This window comes from Excalfactoria chinensis, chromosome 1, assembly GCF_039878825.1.
Source record: "Excalfactoria chinensis isolate bCotChi1 chromosome 1, bCotChi1.hap2, whole genome shotgun sequence".
Lineage (NCBI taxonomy): Eukaryota > Metazoa > Chordata > Aves > Galliformes > Phasianidae > Excalfactoria > Excalfactoria chinensis.
Window position 1 is genome coordinate 68,913,156 of NC_092825.1, and position 18,065 is coordinate 68,931,220.

At 42.4% G+C, this 18,065-nt stretch overlaps 1 protein-coding gene across 1 annotated transcript; it reads right to left on the reverse strand.

Moving 5' to 3' along the window:
- Nucleotides 1-10,348: 10,348 nt before the first annotated feature.
- LOC140263250 (cyclin-dependent kinase inhibitor 1-like) lies at nt 10,349-16,095 on the reverse strand. Its single transcript, XM_072358072.1, is given in 4 exon segments — nt 10,349-11,259; nt 14,934-14,972; nt 14,975-15,375; nt 16,003-16,095. Coding segments are annotated over 3 exon segments (459 nt in total). The 5' UTR covers nt 15,327-15,375; nt 16,003-16,095; the 3' UTR covers nt 10,349-11,191.
- Nucleotides 16,096-18,065: the final 1,970 nt, after the last annotated feature.

Below are 18,065 nucleotides of genomic sequence, written 5' to 3' on the forward strand. Positions count from 1 at the left end.
GGGAATGATTTTAAAGTAAAAGGAGGTAGATCTAGATTAGGTAATGGGGGGAAATTCTTTACTCAAAAGGTGTTGAGACACTGGAACAGGTTTCCCAAAGAAACTGCGAATGCCTCATTCCTGTAGGTTTTCAAACCAGATTGAATGGGGCTCTGGTCAGCTTGATCTAGTGGCTGGCAACCCTGCCCACAGCAGGGGTGCTGGAACAGGATGGCCTTTAAGATCCCTTCCAAACTAAGCCATTCCATGATTCTATGATTGATTCTATTATTTGGGATCATCTGGAAGATAGTCTGTGAAGCAGCAAAAGTCAAGTGAGATGCTTTTCCTCATACATAATGCCAAGTGCTAGTTTGCTGTGAAAAAACGGGAGTTGCACACAGTTTATTTTCTCATCACTCCTAGGCCCACCTTTGGCAATACACAGTAACCTGCCCTCATTGCTGGATTTGCTGCTCAGCTGTCCTCCCATGTGCCTGTCCAGGGGCAAATGGAGAGGACAATGGGGAGTGCCTGGTGCTGGAGGAGTATCTGAGGATGGTGATGCCTGAATAAAGTGGCCCCTGCTTGAATACTGCTATGCAGAGGGTTTGGTTCATCTTCGACTCAGTGACAGTTTCCCACTTAGCAAGTTACCAGCGCCATTTTCTGCGGTGCTTATGTTAATCCTTGATGATTTTCTATCTAAGGATCAAATAATGTTGATATTGATTAATTATTTCCAGGGGGAATGTATATACACAGCTTCCTCACACACCAGGCTGTAGTGATGCATGAATCCCAGCCTGCTGGAGGAGTGGTGGAATGGACCACAGAGCAGGGAAAGCAGCAAGAGCTTTGCAGACTGGTAATCTGGCTGGTAGCTGGTGCCGTCTCCCCAAACAGACCTGAAGTGTTTACTGAATCTGTGTGCTTAATAGAGACATCATGTTCTCTGGCCTGATTTCTTATGGCAGCTGGCTATTAAATTCAGCCCAAATATTAGCACAACGGGAATTTAATAACACGTTGCATAATTATTACAAACTATCTTAAACATGATAGTCATACATGTTATGCTATATAGAATTAATGTATTAGTTTAGAAAAGCTTCCTTTGCCATTCGCCAGTGATATTGGTCTTGGTAAATGGTAGCTTGCTTTATTCTCCACATGAGTGAGGAGGAAAACAAGGAGGAGGGGAAGAAGGAGAAAAAAGAAGGAGAAGGAAAGAGGAGAGCCCAGTGTTTTCCCCTCCCACTTTGCATTTTATTTAAATTGCAGATCTAGCCAGTTCTGTGATGAAAATACAAACAAACTCCTGAAAGCTGTTGCGTGTGACTCGAAGGGCTTGGATGGATAGATGCAGGGCCTAACCTTTAATCTGCCTCACTTGCTCCTCCAGGATATTTTCCAAAAGCTGTTTTTCTGCACTCTAATGTCCCGCCAGTCATAATTTGTATTTCTGAACACATGAAAGAACTGTTTCCTGTCTCCAGTGAAAAAAAGGGAGGAAAAAGTATTTGAAGTCAGAACTAGGTTTTCTTTTAAAGCCTACTATGGGAAAACAAAAGCCATTTCCACCACAGGCTCAGCTCTGTGAGACTGACTGCAGGCAGGAAGTGTTAACAAGCTGTGCTCCTCTTTCCATCCGAGCACCAGCCAGCACGTTTGCACCGTGAGCTGATAGGTGATCCATGACCCAGCTCAACAGCACTGCCCTGTATCACAAGCCCACCCCTTGTGTGGGCCTGGAGCCCCATGGACAGGAGTTAATCATTGATGTGAAGGCCTTGCCTTGGCCCTGACGTGGGACAAGGCTGAGTGGAGGGGAAAGACTCATAGGCTGCAGTGGTGGGCATTGTGGGGTCCTGTTAAGCCTCCAGAACCTTTGGGAGGTGTTTGGTGCTGCTGCGAGAATGTTTGTGGCTGGGAATTCAGTGCCAGGGCTGTGTTTAGAGGTGCTGTTTTATGTCTAGCAGCTTCCCCCCCACCACTCCTCTAATCTCTATTACATATCTACAGACAAAACAGCCACTTGGCATTGCGTTGCGGATGTCTGCAACTTTTGCCAGGACGTTGACCGGAGGCCAGGAACTTGGGTGGAGACAGGAGCCAGAAGGTCATCTGGGGTTGCTGTTCTTTGTTAGAGCTAAATAACATTGTGAACGTATTAAGCCCCTTTCCAATGCTCTGATTTTCTTCTTTTTTTTTCCTTTTCTTTCTGGACTGGACTTGTGTACAAATGTACAAGGCAAAGCAGTCTGCATTTAGCATGAAACTCTGTCTGAGGGTTATTTGTGAGGAAAATGAATGAAATATTCCCTCCAAAGGTCTGCTCTGCAAGAGCAAAACTTGGGGCTCTTTGCCACTTTCTCTCTTTCCAACACTGAAGAGGTGCTTACCTTCACAAAACTATCATACAATCTCATTATTGCTCCCTAAGAAGAGAACTTAAAAAGTAAAGATGTGAGGTGGCTGAAGCAAATTGTGCTGTCTGGACTTGAAGACCTGCTGCTGCCACACTGCTGAGCAGCAGCCCTTGTGCTGCTGGAGCCAGCAGGGACTGAAAAAATCTCCCAAGAAATACCTGCATTTTGTACAGCTGATGTTATTAAATAAGTTCTGCTGGTATATGGGTACTTCTACCTGTAAGACAACCACGTTTAATGTATATTATTGAGCCATTAATGTGGATCCCCTTCATAAAATAGATTGCTGAGTGTGCAAGGTTCCTCTTACAGGAAGATCTTGGCATCATGCCCTAAAGGCAGTGGACATACTGAATGACCCAACTGCTGCTCTGGTTCATCCCCACAACATGATTGCTTTGTTTTGGGCAAAAAAAATCCTAACAAGTAAGATGCAAAGATATCTCTCTGTATTTGTATATAGACACATAAACATAATAAAGAATAATATAGACATTAACACTGCATTATTTATCACATAATCAATCTGTTTTTTTCATACATACATGCTTTTCTCTGGAGTCTCGCTGGATGAGAGGTGTTGTAATACGAAGCATTATTTGCACAGCTCTGTTTATCTAGGCTGGTATCACTGAGAGACTGTAAGAATAAGATTTCATGATAACCATGTGTACCAAAGGGAGTAAGACTGTGGAAAGGTAAAAAGGATCTTGATTTGCAGCAGGCAAGCTAAAAATTCCCCATAGTCTCTCAGACCTATATCTCAGCCTCTTTATGCTGCTTCACTGTTTGGTATGGTTTCTTTATTTTTTTTCTTTTAAAGGCAAGACAAATTGTCTAGCCACAAGCATTCAAACTGCTTTTAATCTGAGTCAAGAAATGTGATGTACTGCTTGGCTGTCTTTAAAGTCAAATATCGTACTAACTCTGCAAATGGTGTATTGGTCAAAGGATGAGCTGCAGCTTAACATATCTACCTTGCAGATATGGGAGGCTCTTTTGCAGTGGCACGATCACTGCAGCCCCCAGCCCTATTCTGACTACATCTGTGGCTTGGTGAGTCTGCTCCTCTTGGGCAGCCTGGCAAAAACTCATGTACTGTGTCTGCTCTTGCTAAAGCTAGCTGAAAATTGAGATGAGTATTTAAATAACCTTTCTATGGTTTAAGAAAAGGACAGTTTCAAAGCATCTGTGCTACTGGGGGGCCCAGACAAACTCTGTGTCACAAGCTGATGGGAGAAAAGGGGTGTTGCTGTTCTTTTCCACTCATTCCTAGTTCCCTGCTTCCACTGACATACCAGATTATGTGTCTTGTGGTTGCTGGCTGCATGATGAATTCACACGTGGCTTGTAAAATCAGAAAGACTGGCCACTCCTGAGTAAGAAAATTTTATTAACATGCATTTGGGTGTACTTTTTTTCTGTGACAACAGACACACGTATGTGCTGAGACACACATATCAGGAAGAAAAGGGGTACATGGTCTCTAATTAGTCCATGTAAACAAATACAGGATGCGGATGATTCAAAATAATAATAACTTCGATTTCTATATCACAGAGTTTTAAAGAGATTTCTTTCATCACATACATCCTGGCCCAGCTCTAGCTCAAAGGACATATCTGAGATAGGGATTTAAAAATATCCACAGTAAAGCTTTCTGCTCAGTATAATGTAATTCTGAAGTGTAAAATTGCCTGGCTCATTAAAACCAGTAGCAAGTGCTACACATCACCTGGATCTTATGAGTTTCTCTTTTTCAGTGGACTTGTGAGGGCGTTTTTTCACTTTCATTAAGCCAAGGATCACCTGACTTTTTTAGGAACAAGAACCTTAGACCAATTACATTGCTGCTGCCAAAGCTGAACACCAGACACTTCCATCCATTCTTATTTTCTCCATTTTGTCGCCTTACTGCTATGGTGTGAGAATATGTAAGGCTTGTTATTTTCAATAATGCTTATAACTGTTATGTGGATGATTGTCTGAAGTTTTATGGACCACTAGATGTCCTCAGCTAGTGCAGAAAGCATTTGTGTGGTGTGCTAGTGCTCCTCTCTCCTTGTGTTTATCTTGGCCATCAACATTGCAGGATGAACTTTTTGGTACTCTTTGACCTCTTGCCAGCATAATTGCAAGGAAGAAATGTCACGTTTGTACAAGGTTGGGAAAAATATTTATTTAGCAGGTGCATACGTGTTGCTTTTATCCACTGATGAGAGGGGTAGCACAGCATTGAGGAATGTACGTTGTATTTATGGAGGGGATTAGTGGGCAGAGTAAAGGTTATTGTCCCATAAACACAGCTGATCACGTGCATCTTCCATTTCTCAGTGCCTCCTTATAAGAGATGGGGTGGGACTGGAAAAAATAATCTGAAATAGAGGTCTTGAATGAAGCCATATTTAGTTACTGAGCTGATTTCTTCAGAAACGCTTCTCCTAAATAACTCTTACAGGTCAGCAGAAGTCATCGTAATAAAAATCTGTGTGTATGCCTGCCATATATCATAAATCACTCCATGAGACACTCACCACAGAAACACAATCTCAGGGCTGCAGGACAGCTCAGTCAACAATTTGTGTTTGGATCTGATCAGTTGTAAAAAGTGGAACTCTACAGGGAGACCAATGTAGGGAGTCCAAGTTAGAGCACTGCAGAAACAAAACAAGAGGAACCTATCTGCAAAGAAGACAATTAAGTGTCTTTTGTTATTAAAGCATGTATATGCACTAGCAGTTATTGATGAGCTTGCAAATATCCACATCCAACAGTCAAACGGTTTGGCACATTAAATTTTTAGGTCTAATTTAATTGAAATGATGGTATTGCAACAAAACAAGCAGAGGAAAATTGACACCTGAAAGCAAGCACCTTGTGTAACACATATCTTTTCAGTCTCCAGAGGAATTTTATTGACTTGGGCTACCCATTAAATTTGCCACATGAATAGAGCAAATAATCTCCCATGGCAAGTTCATAATTCAGTCCCAATTCTGCTAGGGTGCAGGGTGATGGGGCAGGCTGTTTCTTAGGTTCCCTTCCAGGCCAACATTTCTGTGCCTCAAGTTGTGCCAAGGTAAGTTTAGGCTGGACTTTAGGAAACACTTCTTTACAGAAAGGGTAGTTAAACACTGGAATAGGCTCCCCAGGGAGGTGGTTGAGCTACCATCCCTGGATGTGTTTAAGAGCTGTTTGGATGTGGTGCTCGGAGATATGATTTAGCAGAGGATTGTTAGAGTTACGGTACTATGGTTAGGCTGCGGTTGGACTTGATGATCTTTGAGGTCTTTTCCAACCTGAGTAATTCAATGATTCTGTGACATTAAGGCACATCTCTACAGCCTGTTAACAAGAATGAGAAAGATAATGGTGGAATAATTAAACACCTACTAGAGCACATTCTCCATGAAACGAACGCTATCCTCCCAAAGGAATACTTACCAACAGTCTTCACAGGAACTGCTTTAAGAAGGAAGCAGTACAGCTTCTGAAAAAGTCTGAAAGAGTACAGAGGAATTCTTTTCTTGGCTACCCTGACCAAATGAAACAACTTTTTCTGTTTGCTACTGACAGGAATTTGTTAAAATGATGTATACCTGAGATTATATTTGTATTTGAACAAAACAGAAAGCTAGTGCAAGGGCTGTTCTGGGAGATGTTCTATCCCATTTGCAGCTAAGGTTGTGTTGCACATGAGATGCATATATCTCATCCAGAAAAAAGGATCTGAACTATGTATTTCCCAAATATACGTGCTGGTCACATCACGGAACCATGAGAGCTAGACTGTGGCTGCTGAGTATCGTATGTCTCCAAATCACACACACAGATCATACTGAAAACAGGGGAAGGAAAGGGCTCAAGCAGGTATACTTATACCTCGTTAGCAGCATGCCAAGGTTACCACATACCTTGTATTCCTGATGTGGTCTCTCTTCTGCTGTGCAATCCCTACTTGGCTGCATAACAGGCCTTAAAACAGTGCTGCTATCACTTCCTTAATGCTCCGAATCCTTATGTTTCAGAACATACCTCCTTACTTGCAATCACGAGAGAGCACTGCTGTGAGATTTGATGGAAAGCCATGCACCCATGCTGTTGATGCAATTCACAGGTCAGCAAAAAAACCCTGACCTGCTATGGTACAGAATTACACTTGGTACACCCAGTATATTGACTGTGCCATGGAGAAGCAGATCAAAGCTTCAGTGTATTGCTTGTTCAGTCAGGTCTGCTGCCTCAGTTGAAGATCAGGAATGTGCTAGACATCCATTATATAAAAACAAAAATCTCATTACTACAGCTAAATACTGATATATCTCTCTTTCTGTATACTGTGCTTAACAAGAAAGTGCAATTTACAACATGAACAAAATAATGAAATATTCCATGTGTCAGTGTTTGTCTGTCGAGCACAGTAATGAAATAAAGACTAATGTTTTATCTATTCAGCTGCTGATTAGGCTTAGGCACTAATCAGATGGTTGTTGTTATTTTTGGCTGTCACACATGAAAAAAAACACAGTAGAAATCTTCAAAAACTCATGCATGGAGAAAGGAGGCAACGGCTTCATGTGGTTAGCTGCTTGTTGACTTAAGGTAGTTAAAGGAACTAGTGCAGAACTACTCAACCTCATTCTCTGCTGGAAACCAAAGCACTTCCACCACAGGTTAGTGGAGCAATGGTAAGCAGAGGGATTTGATCTTGTGGTTCCTGTATGAGAATTTCCAATTGCAAACACTGGCATGAAAACTTTTTCTGCCCTCTCTGTTGTGTACCTTAATTTCCAATATTTTGCCATTTCTAAAAACATTAATAAGCATAGTCAGCAAGCAGAAAGATATTACCTTCTCTCATTATTAGAAATCCCTTTTCTAGCCTAGCACTGAATTCACAGCTAACTGAGATGCAGTGAACACAAGCTGCATTTTCAGCCAGGGCCTTTATCTTTCAGTCTGAATATACTGACATTCAACTCTGTATGGGAAACTGTTGACCACAGCCTGAACCTCTGATTAACCACCTGAGGCAAGTAATGAGTCAGCTGCAGGAGCACAGGTGAAGGTAATTCAGCTGCGCTACCGGAAGGGGTGGAGCTTGGCTCCATCTCTCCTAGATCTCATTTAAGGGCTTACTGCCACTAAGGCAGGATCTTTTTCTCTGGAGATTGCTTCTGTGTGGAGTTTACTGCAAATCTTCAATGTTAGTGAGTGCTTTACCATTTATCCTTCTATCATGATGATCTTGCGTATGAAACATTTGGTTTAATCTCTGTTTACCTGTCAACTCTACAAACTCTAAGACCAGTACCTGCCCTATTATCCAAAAAACCTGTTGTTAATTTAAATAACCCTTCAACAAAGTTCATAGGACATCGTGGGTTCTGACAACAAAGCATTTGAGGCAGGTATTTCACTTTAAATGTACATTTAAGCAGTGGGCTATTACGGAACTGATGTGAAAATGCAGAGATCCTTCCTTGTTTCTCTGGGACAGCAGTGCATCAACAGTCATCATCACCCTTAATAAAGAGAAGTGCCCCTTTTCCTCTTGAAAGAAAAAGACCCCACACTACTTTATGTGTCCATGACAGCCTTTTATGCACAGCTCATGCCATCCTGGTCAGAAAGTATTCTGCAAGTAACCTTGCAACAAAACAGAAAGTTGTAGCTCAGTGTCACTGGTCTGATATAAACATCACAAACACGTGGAGAAACTGTTGGGCAATTCTTCTGATTAAAGAAAAACACTACACTTTAAAAATGTAGATTAGCCTGTTCTTACAGGCTATGATTATGATATATCCTAGGGATGATTGATCCTATGCCTGTTCTTCCTGACCGAGGAACCAGAGGCGCAAAAGAGCAAGAGGGGCGAGGGGTGTAGGGGTAAAGAATGGGCCTGAAGCTAGTCATGAATAGCATTACGAGCAGGGGTTGCTGATCTCTCGTGAGGTGTACGATCAATAAATCCATATGGTACGTCGAGCATAACCAAATGGGGAAGTGTAGTAGTTACTAAACGTATGTCCTGTAACCATTCATAGTTACGGTGCCCTGTTAGTTGAGGATCGTGGCCTGGGTAGAGGAGAATGTTATGTCTAGGAGCATGCACTAATGTACATTGGGAGAAATGGGGCTAATCTGTAATGTCCGTATACATATAATGGGCTTAGTACGTATATAATATTTATTACCATTACCATAATATATGTGGTATATAAATGTATGCACGATTATACATAGTATACCCCCCCTGGGTGAGGAAGGGGGGGTACACTTAGTAGGGGAGTTAGGTTAAAAAAAGTGTTGTTCCCGTAGTTGAGAACAACAATGGCTTTTCAAGCCGTAGTCCTTGGGGTCTATCCAAGTGGGAATATGTGACATATTTTGTGATTTTTCTGGGACTTTGTTTTATGTTGGGGACTTTGGCTGTGGCGTCTAACCCTTCTCCGTATTATGGGGTGGTGGGGTTGGTGCTGGCGTCTGTGGTAGGGTGTGGGCGATTGGTAAATTTGGGGGCTTCTTTTATTTCTTTGGTGTTGTTTGATTTATTTAGGGGGGATGTTGGTGGTTTTTGTGTATTCTGCGTCTTTAGCTGTGGATCCATATCCTGAGGCTTGGGGAAGTTGGCGGGTGGTGGTGTACGGGTTAGGTTTTGTTTTGGTGGTTTGTGTGGGGGTGGCTTTATCATAGTATCATAGTATCGTGCGAGTTGGAAGGGACCTTAGAGATCATCGAGTCCAACTCCCGGGATTCGAGCCCTCTGTGTAGCAGAGCAGCACTTGTACCACTTGCACCACAGGGGGGATTCAAACCCGGGCCTCCAGTGTTGCAAGCGGCAGTTCTAACACCATGATTTTTGAAAGGTTGGTGTGGTTACTGTTGATAATGGAGGGGTATCTTTTGTTGGTGGTGTTTTATTCGTGTTGTGTTGGGTTGTTTTTAGTGGCTGGATGAGGTTTGTTGCTTGTTTTGTTTGTTAACAAAATAGAAGGTCCAATTTCTCACCTTTATCTCAATGTGGTGAGAAGCTTGTTACAGAATGGCCCAGCCATAAAAATGCACCAAATGCATGATTAGCAGCATTTGCCAAGGTTGACTCTTATCCTGCTTCATTGGGATAAAAATGCCTTTGACGTCAACTGGAGCAAGTTTTGTTTCTTATTACATCACAAACCCAGGAGAGAAAATCCCTCCTTGTGACTCTCTGCATGCATCTGGAAACAGACTGCAAGACCAATTTGCAGAACACATTTTTCTCAACACATAAAAACAAATCAACAATGTTTTCTGCCATTTGGGGGCAAACCAAGTATTATTTACATCTGATCACCGTAACTCTTAATGGGAGAAAAAAGAAATGCGCTAAACCATCCCGACACTGCATGCAGGGCAGGATGTATTACTTCCTTGCTTCAGTTCTTGTGTGCACAACTGACGTGCACATGCATGCACATGTTGGTTTTTCCTGCCCAAGGTAAATCCTGGTTTGTTTAGATTCAAGATGAAAAGTAGTATTCCACCATTGCACGATGTTCTAAAAAAGCTGACATTTACAAAGCTCTTTCCAAATGTGTTCATTAAACATCACATGCATCTTATGGCCATATGCAGCAGTGTAATTTAGAGTGTATATTATAGAGGTTTCTTTTTCTGTATTACCCACTGATTATTATGTGCTGTAAAACCTCAGTTATCCAAACTAGTCAGGGGAATGAAAAAGGGAAATCAGAAGTAGGTGATGGAAAAGTCTGTTAATAAATACCATAGAAAAAGCAGTCCACACAATGTCATCAGGTGTTATTAATGCCCTTTCTCTTCTAAGGAAAACAGTACCAAAAAAGCTCTAAACAGCAACTAAACAGTTTAATTCTTTTTTAGCATGTCCTTACAAGCAACAGGCATTTTTAACAACTGTGGATGAATGTACAGAACATTTTAACCTAATTTCCACTCTGCAAATTCAGAGTCCTAGATGGAATAGCACATCTGAAAATAACAGCTGAATTTTTACTCAGCTGATAACAGGAATGACTTGAAAGATGCAAGAGTGTATCTGGAAACATGAACTCAAAACAAGTTGAACTACCCAAATCTTCCATGGTGGGCTGACATACAGGGTTAACGTGGCTGCTGATATAAATGGAAACTTTCCCAAATAATTTCAGCTTTCTCTCCATTCACAATCCAGTAACACTTAGCACCCAAGTGCTGTTACTTATATTCTGAATAGCTGTAAGCACAACATTTTGTACCTGATAAGAACCACAAATGTGCCTGGGATTTATGTTTAGTTGTCAGTCCTGTAAAAATGAGATGATGATGTTTATAAGTCTTTAATCACCCCGCTTAAAGGAGAAAAAGAGGATATGCAAAGACATAACAATACAAAAAAATTCAAACTGTACGCTAACGTGCCCACAAACAGCATTACACACGTAGAGGTGTTTTTTTACGTGTTCATCATCTTCTCATTTCCAGTGATTTTTAGTGCATGTTAAACTGCTAGCCTTCACCAAATCTTGTAGTATCCACATGTGCTAACTAGTGTGTTTTCAAGACAAGTGATTTCTCACTGAAGTAAGTGTTTCCAGTTGATTTGGCCTGAACTTATTCCAACAAAAGTTTTCTGTGTTTGTGAGACCACTATCATGAATATACATCTTAGTGTCATGTTCTTAAGGGTCCAATTCTGCACACAGTGTTTTTCAGTGCTGAGGAAATACAGCAGATGCTTGTAGCCTCTCTGGTGCAAGACAGACCAGTACTTGCTTTCAAACAGTTGGCTTCTTTGTAGCGGCTTGCGTATTTGTCCTGACTCGCTTCTTTCCTGAGTAGTAATCTAGAGAATAACATGCAAACAGACAGAATTACAACTGCAATGCTCATAAGGGCTGCTTCAAAGAAATCTCTCTGATCTTGTTTTTCTCATTTAGACTCCTCTAAGGCTAGTGAATGGATAAAACTAATACTTCTAGTATGTTCCATATAAATCTGTGTAATACCAAGCAAAACAAAGGAAATGTGCTGGCTTTTATCCAGTTTTCATCAAAATACTCTCGGCTCTATTACACAAGATGAGCAACGTGACATTTCACTCCAATTTTTAGACCTGCTGCTGCAACGCTTTCCAACCAGAAACAGTTAATTTTTCCTCCTTAAACATAACAAACAAACAAATCACCAAGAAGAAAAATCTTTATGGGCTGCTTTATTTCTGCTTATTAGATTAAATGTAGATTTTATGCAGGGAGGGCTGCATAAAACCTTGCACTGCTACTGAATTATAACTCCTCCTTCACTCAGATAGCATGTACCTCAAGAGAAGAACACTCCTGTTTCATATGGTCATGTGGTTGAATTTCTGTTTTCAGATGCAAATATAAGTCAATATTAACTACAGAACTGCAAATATAACAAAGGGTTTATAAAAGAATTATCCCCCTGCCTTCCACCCTCACACTGAAAAATACTCTTTTCAGGTAGATAGGGCTTAATTAGCTGAAATAGTAGATGCTTATTTATGTTTAGAATTGATGGGGTCTACCTGGTGTCATTTAGCTGTATTCACGTTAACAAAACTTCTAACTGAGGATATGGGCTTCACAGTGTTTAAACCTGAGCTTTACGTAGAGTCAAACTGGCAGCATAAACGTAGTACCAAGAATTATTGGTAGGATGACTGGAAGTATATCCTCCCAGGCAGGAGCATGCAAAGCAACACTGAAGAAGAGCAATAGTCCACCGCACTCTCTCAGCAAAGAAAAAGAATAGCAGAAAGAAAATAAAGCTTACACTACAAAATCTAATCCTTTTTTCACCCAATTATAAGACGTCTATATAGCTATCTTTCCTTTCATTTGGGGAAAATAAATGCATGAAGGACATGCTTAGCAGGTGAAAGTCAGAAAAGACTTAGGCAGTCGTTATTCCCATTTCTGCCTATGAAGAATTCAGCTAGAGGCCAGCTGCCGTGTGCTCACATGCCTCATAGCTGAGACCAGTTTCAGAACTGATGGAGGCATGTAATAGTCAGGGAGATCCAGATTCCCCGGAGCCGTATTTAGAAGGTCCAGCCTTCTTCTAAGACACTAAACAGAGTCCATGGAAGTTGGCTACCTTCCCTGAGGGGGCTCTGAAAAGCACTTCCACTGGCATAAGCAACATACTGAGTAGGAATATCTTGCCTGTAGCTCATCAGTAGGAAAACCTGAGCTCAGAGACCTGGGAGGGAATAATTTCTGTTGTTTTAATGCGCTTACCTAAATACCGGATTTCCTTTCATCCTCATTTTGTCCTATCCACCTTGCAGTAAATGGGGCTTTAGAACTGTTTCTGAAGCAATACCAGCTAGTGAAAACGCTAGATGGTTACGAATTTTCTCAACCTTTACCTTTAAGCAAAGGAGACTTACAAAGCTTTCCCAAAACAGCCTAGGTTTGAACCAGACTGAGAAGCCAACAAGTTTGGAAAAGTAGAGGTGGCGTGGTTCACCAACCTTGGTTATTGTAGAAAATAATGAAAAGAAAGGGAAAATATGAACAAGACTTATAGCCTGCAGCTGGTCTGGTTTTTGAACTTGAGGCTCTCCCAGAAAACAGTAGAACCACACTGAGACCACAATGAAAAAAATGGGAGAATGAGGATGGAGCAGTGTACATAAAAGGGGTGGGAGATAGAAGGGAAAACCTACTTTTGTGTTGGTTAGCTCTCTGCATGTCTAAGGAGTCAAACAGAGCAGAAAAACCTCTGCTCCTTCCACTCTGAAGGCACCAACATCCACAAAACCCTACAGCTGACTTTTAATATGCTGATATTTATTTAATGGCCCACAGCTGTCTTTTAAAATCTAAATTAAACACACATTGTTGGATCTTAATGTAAAGCATTGCAGTGTTCTTGTTGACTGAAGGAGAATGCAGTTATGTAGATAGCTGCGCTCAGATCCAACCTCAGATCTCAGTGCTAAACAAACTTTGTTTGAGGATGGTTGAAGCTGAGTGAATGGGCCGAAGCAATGGGTCAGAGTGTATCAGTAGGTATTACTTTTCCATTAAATTGTCTGAGTTTTGCCTGAATTACTTTAGTTGTACCCAGAAATTTTCTGATGCTGGAGGGAAACTTCTAAAGCATAGTTCAGGTGGCAATATGAAGGCTGTAAGTTTGTGTGTTGATCTGTCTGTCACTGTGTGCAGGAATGAGAGGGGGATTGATCTCCAAGTCTCACCAAAAAAGACAACTGCAAACTTTTTCTGGCCCACTTCATAGGCACAGATTTCTTGGGGAGAAGGGTACTGATGTTTGACTAAAGTGTTTTCTCTTATGAAAATATATGTGGGAAAGTGTTAAACTGTGTAGTGTGGTATTTTGGTTTCCGTATCCCCTGTTGAAATGTTTCTTGCCTGAGGAAAACGAAACGGAAGAAAAATATCCCCTGAAAATAGCTGCATAATTTACTCCCACACACCCAGTGAAAGATTTACAATTGAACAGCAGTTCCCTCAAACCATCACAACATTGTACTCTGAATTATTCTTCTGTACTCCTACCTGTAAATTATACTGTTAATTAGTTAATGGCTGCAAAGTGCTTTGGAGAAGAAAAGAGCACTCATTAAATATCACTGCTCTGTACACTAGTGTACCATGTTCACTCTTCATTAATCTCCAATCTCTCCCCAGATCTCTCTCTACCAATTAAGTTTCATACCTTCAAATAGCAAATTATTCTATTCCCTGATTTATTGTGATCAACGTTGTTGTTCAGAAAGTGTTTCCTGAGCCTTAGCTTCAATTATGTCCAAGGCAATTTCAAGCTGGTGTCTCACATCAAATTCCCAGAAGGAAATCTTTGGTCTAGGTCTTGAAAACCTCAAACTTGCATTAACAAAATCCTCCAAAGAACATGGAAAATCTAACCTATGGGATTAGATTTTTCAAACAACTTCAAATTCCTGTAGAGAACAGTAAAGAGGGAGGGGTGGGGGGGGGGTGCAGATTTCCAGGTCTTGGTATGCTGGATGCTGAGGACTTTCAAGAACTAAAAGCTCTTTTACGGGCATTGAAACTCCTTTGTTATTACATCTGGCACTAAGTTCTGCTGAGAGGCATTTGAAAACCTAGCCTCTTCTGCCACCTGGCCAAGTTTAAGATTGATCTGCCCTTACATTTCTCAGATGCCTTCACTGAAAACAATATCCAAGCTGAAGTCAGAAGGTGAACTGATTCCTGCTTGAGAAATAACTTCACTGCTTTTCTCACACTGCCTGTCTAACCCTCCTAACCACGCCAATCGAGTGGTCACTATCTTACTGCTCTGATTCTGTTAGGTCCTAAAAAGACCCTGAGGACCTCTGAAAAACACATCATATGCCCATTTATTTATACTTTTTTTTCTTTCAGACATTGCTTTAAAGGGCTGCACTTTTTTAAAGCAAGACCAGTGCATGTGCCTGCCACAGAACTTCTTGTTTGGGATCAGGTTTGATCATCAGAACAATACCAAGGCCTTTCATACCTGTTAAAGACATCTGTTTTCCTTTCCTCCTGTCTGGAACTTCCCAGCTCCTGTTTGCTTGGAATCCTTTGGTTTCTCCACCAGTGCTGCCAGGGTCACCTGGTGAGCCTTTTCCTTCCTGCAAAGAGGCTGGCTCAGGTGCCGCAGTGGCCTCCGGTTCTCTCTCACCACGCAGCTGTGGTAGAAGGCTGGCACCTCGTGGTTCTCCAGCTTTTCCCACTGCAGTAATCCCTCCAGTGGCACGTCCTGAAGGAAACTGAAGTTCCACTTCTGCTGGGCCGCCTCCATGTAGCTGTGCAGCATGTGCTGGAAGTCCTGGTGCAGCTGCTCATGGTCTACCGGGCCAAAGAGATTCCGCTGAGTGTACACTATCTTCCCCAGCTTCTGCTCCATCTTTTCTCCCTGGTGCTGCTCTCTGGTGAGTATATCCAGCAGCTATTCCCTGCCAAGGACAGAAAGATCATCATCTGTGTGTGGCAGTAAACCCAAATCCCTTTGATTCTGTCATTGAAAATCCTGGCTTATTTTAGGTGAAATTTATCCCAGTCTCTAGACCAGAGGGGAAAATTCCCATTGACTTCTATAGGATTTATCATTGGCAGGAGCTTTGACAGAGAACAGGTAAGGGTGAAATGCCTTCACCTCTTCTGTGCATCCATATTCCAGTATATTCCAAGCAAATGTTTGCCCTATGGGGACAGGACTGTACAAGGAAGTGGAGAACACTCCTTGGGGCAGTGACCGTTATTTTCCTTTGTTGTGCTTTGTTTACACTGCCTAGCAGTGAGCAGTCTTGTTTACGGGTGTCACGGGGTTCTCTCTAGAGCTCCCTCGTGACAGGGGAACAAACCCAGGGGAGCAAGAACAAAAGCACCTCCCTTCCCTAACAGCGCGGTGCGGCGCGGCCACGTGCGCTCCGGGAGAGGGGAAGGGTAGGGAGACCGCGAATGGGTCTAGGCGGGAAAAAAAAACAAACGAAAAATGATCTGAGAACGAACAGCAGTTTAATAAACCCCGTAACACTAAACAACAACGAGAGAGTTTCAACAAGGAGAAAACCAAATCTCACCGACGGGCTGCGGGAGGCGGGAAGCTCCGACCACGCTGTCTCCTCGCAGGGCACCGGGCCAGAAACCCCGTCCCCTTCCCGACCTCCCCTCCGGTGCCGCTCTCCACATGCCCATTTAAGGCAGTCCACAGAAAAAAAACTTGCCCCCTTAACTGCCATTATCCTACATGATGTCTTGATGTGGAATACCGACACCAACCAAATGATAAAACCATAACAATGGGACTCAGAATCCTAGGAGCTGCTGTACTATGAAGGGTGGCAAAAGAGAGAGCATAGAGCTGGGAGCTGAGAAAACTGCCAAGAGCATCTTCTTAAACAAGGGAAATATACTGAAAAGGAGGGCTTCTAGAACAGATGGCAAACAGGAAAATATACAAACTAGCTTAGTTTTACAGTGGAGGTAGCAGTACTTTCCCAACTACTCTAACCATTCACTTTATTTTACAGCACCAGCCAAAGATGACCACAGATATCACTTGGTTGTTGCCTGATACTTTTATTCCTATTTCCTGAAGCAAGTGCTTGAGAAATGTCCCAGACCCAGACAACAGGATCTCATTTCTAGTATCAGCAAATCTCATTCAAGCAATGGGCAGGCCAGCATGTGGGCAAGAAAGGCTTGCATTTTCCCCTGACAGGTAAGGTGGGAACATGGCAATGATGAGGAAAGAAACTGGGCATTCTGCATTTTTCACAGACCAGCAAGGGCTGGTACATACATTTACCAAGTATCTTCACCTACTAATTTGTGCTCAAGTCTTCAACTTCTGGAAGAGCTTGAAAACAGATCTTCAGTGTCATTCAGTTCTTTTTCTCTCTGAATCCCAAAACTCAGTCCTTCCTCCAAAGCTGCAGATGCATTGCAGAAGACAGGCTAAGAATAAGCTTCAGAGAAACATTAGTAAACAGCCATGGTTTGGATGTGTTGCACTACTGAATTCTGAAGGGTATGAAGAACTTAGGGATTGAGCTAAGAGAGTTTAACCACCGACTATCTGCAGACCATACAGATAGTTAAAAATGGAGCAACATAGATTTTGCAGAGCCACACGTTTAGACTTGGTCTCCAGCATCCCAAAAGTTGCTTCTGGTGCAGCAGACACAAACCCAGACATAATTTGTGTAACCACCTTTCCTTGATATTTCTGCAGGTCTGTATCTAATCTAAGCAAACTCTGAACATCCTATTGGACTCATGCCCCAGTGCCCGACTGTTACACTGTGGCTCTAGTATCAAGAGCTTGTAAGCAGCGGGCTGCTGTTGGCAGAGATGCTTTTGCACACCAACTGCAGCAAAAAGCTCAGGCAGACAAGGGATGCAGTTACCTCATTTCAGATGGAAACTGAGCATCAGTTCTGCAGATGATAAAGCAGAGCAGCAGGGCTCCAGTGAGGCAGAAGGGTTCCTGCATCCATTTGTGAACCTTATTCCTTGCCTCTAGTAGGTGCATGGCCCACAGTCATTGGAAACTGAAATTGGACCTCCAGGTGTAGGTTGCCCTTCTGGTGTGTGTATTTCCAAATATGTGTGGTGCTCTGAAGGCTGATGGCTCCCAAATGCATAGACAGGCACATGTGAGTGTTAGGACAGAAAGCAGTGGAGCTTCATGCAATCATGGTGTCTCCCTGGCTCCAACTGACTCTGGTCAGTGGTACTGCATCATGCCACCTTGTGACTATAACCCCAGCAGATCCTCCTTGCTCCTATGTGGTCACAGCAAGGGCTATGTGAAAGCACTTTCTCAAGAAGCATCTGAGAGCACGCCAACAGGAATAATCCTTTAGGAGGCATCCAGAATCCCAAAACTTAACATAAACTTTTCCCCGAGTTGTGTGCAAACTTGCCCTAAGCCATAGGGATGCTCATTGGTGCTGGCTGTCACTACAGCTAACAACAATCACACTGCTGCTGTGCTGCTTTTTCATCTGGTGCCAAGACCCCAGCAGCCTAAACTAAGCTCACTGAAAGGCAATCTATCAGTCTCAGGAAGGCACAGACAGTGCTTTGAAGGAAGCATGCGCTAGGAACTGCATTACAAATTGGCCTTTTGGAAAGCGCC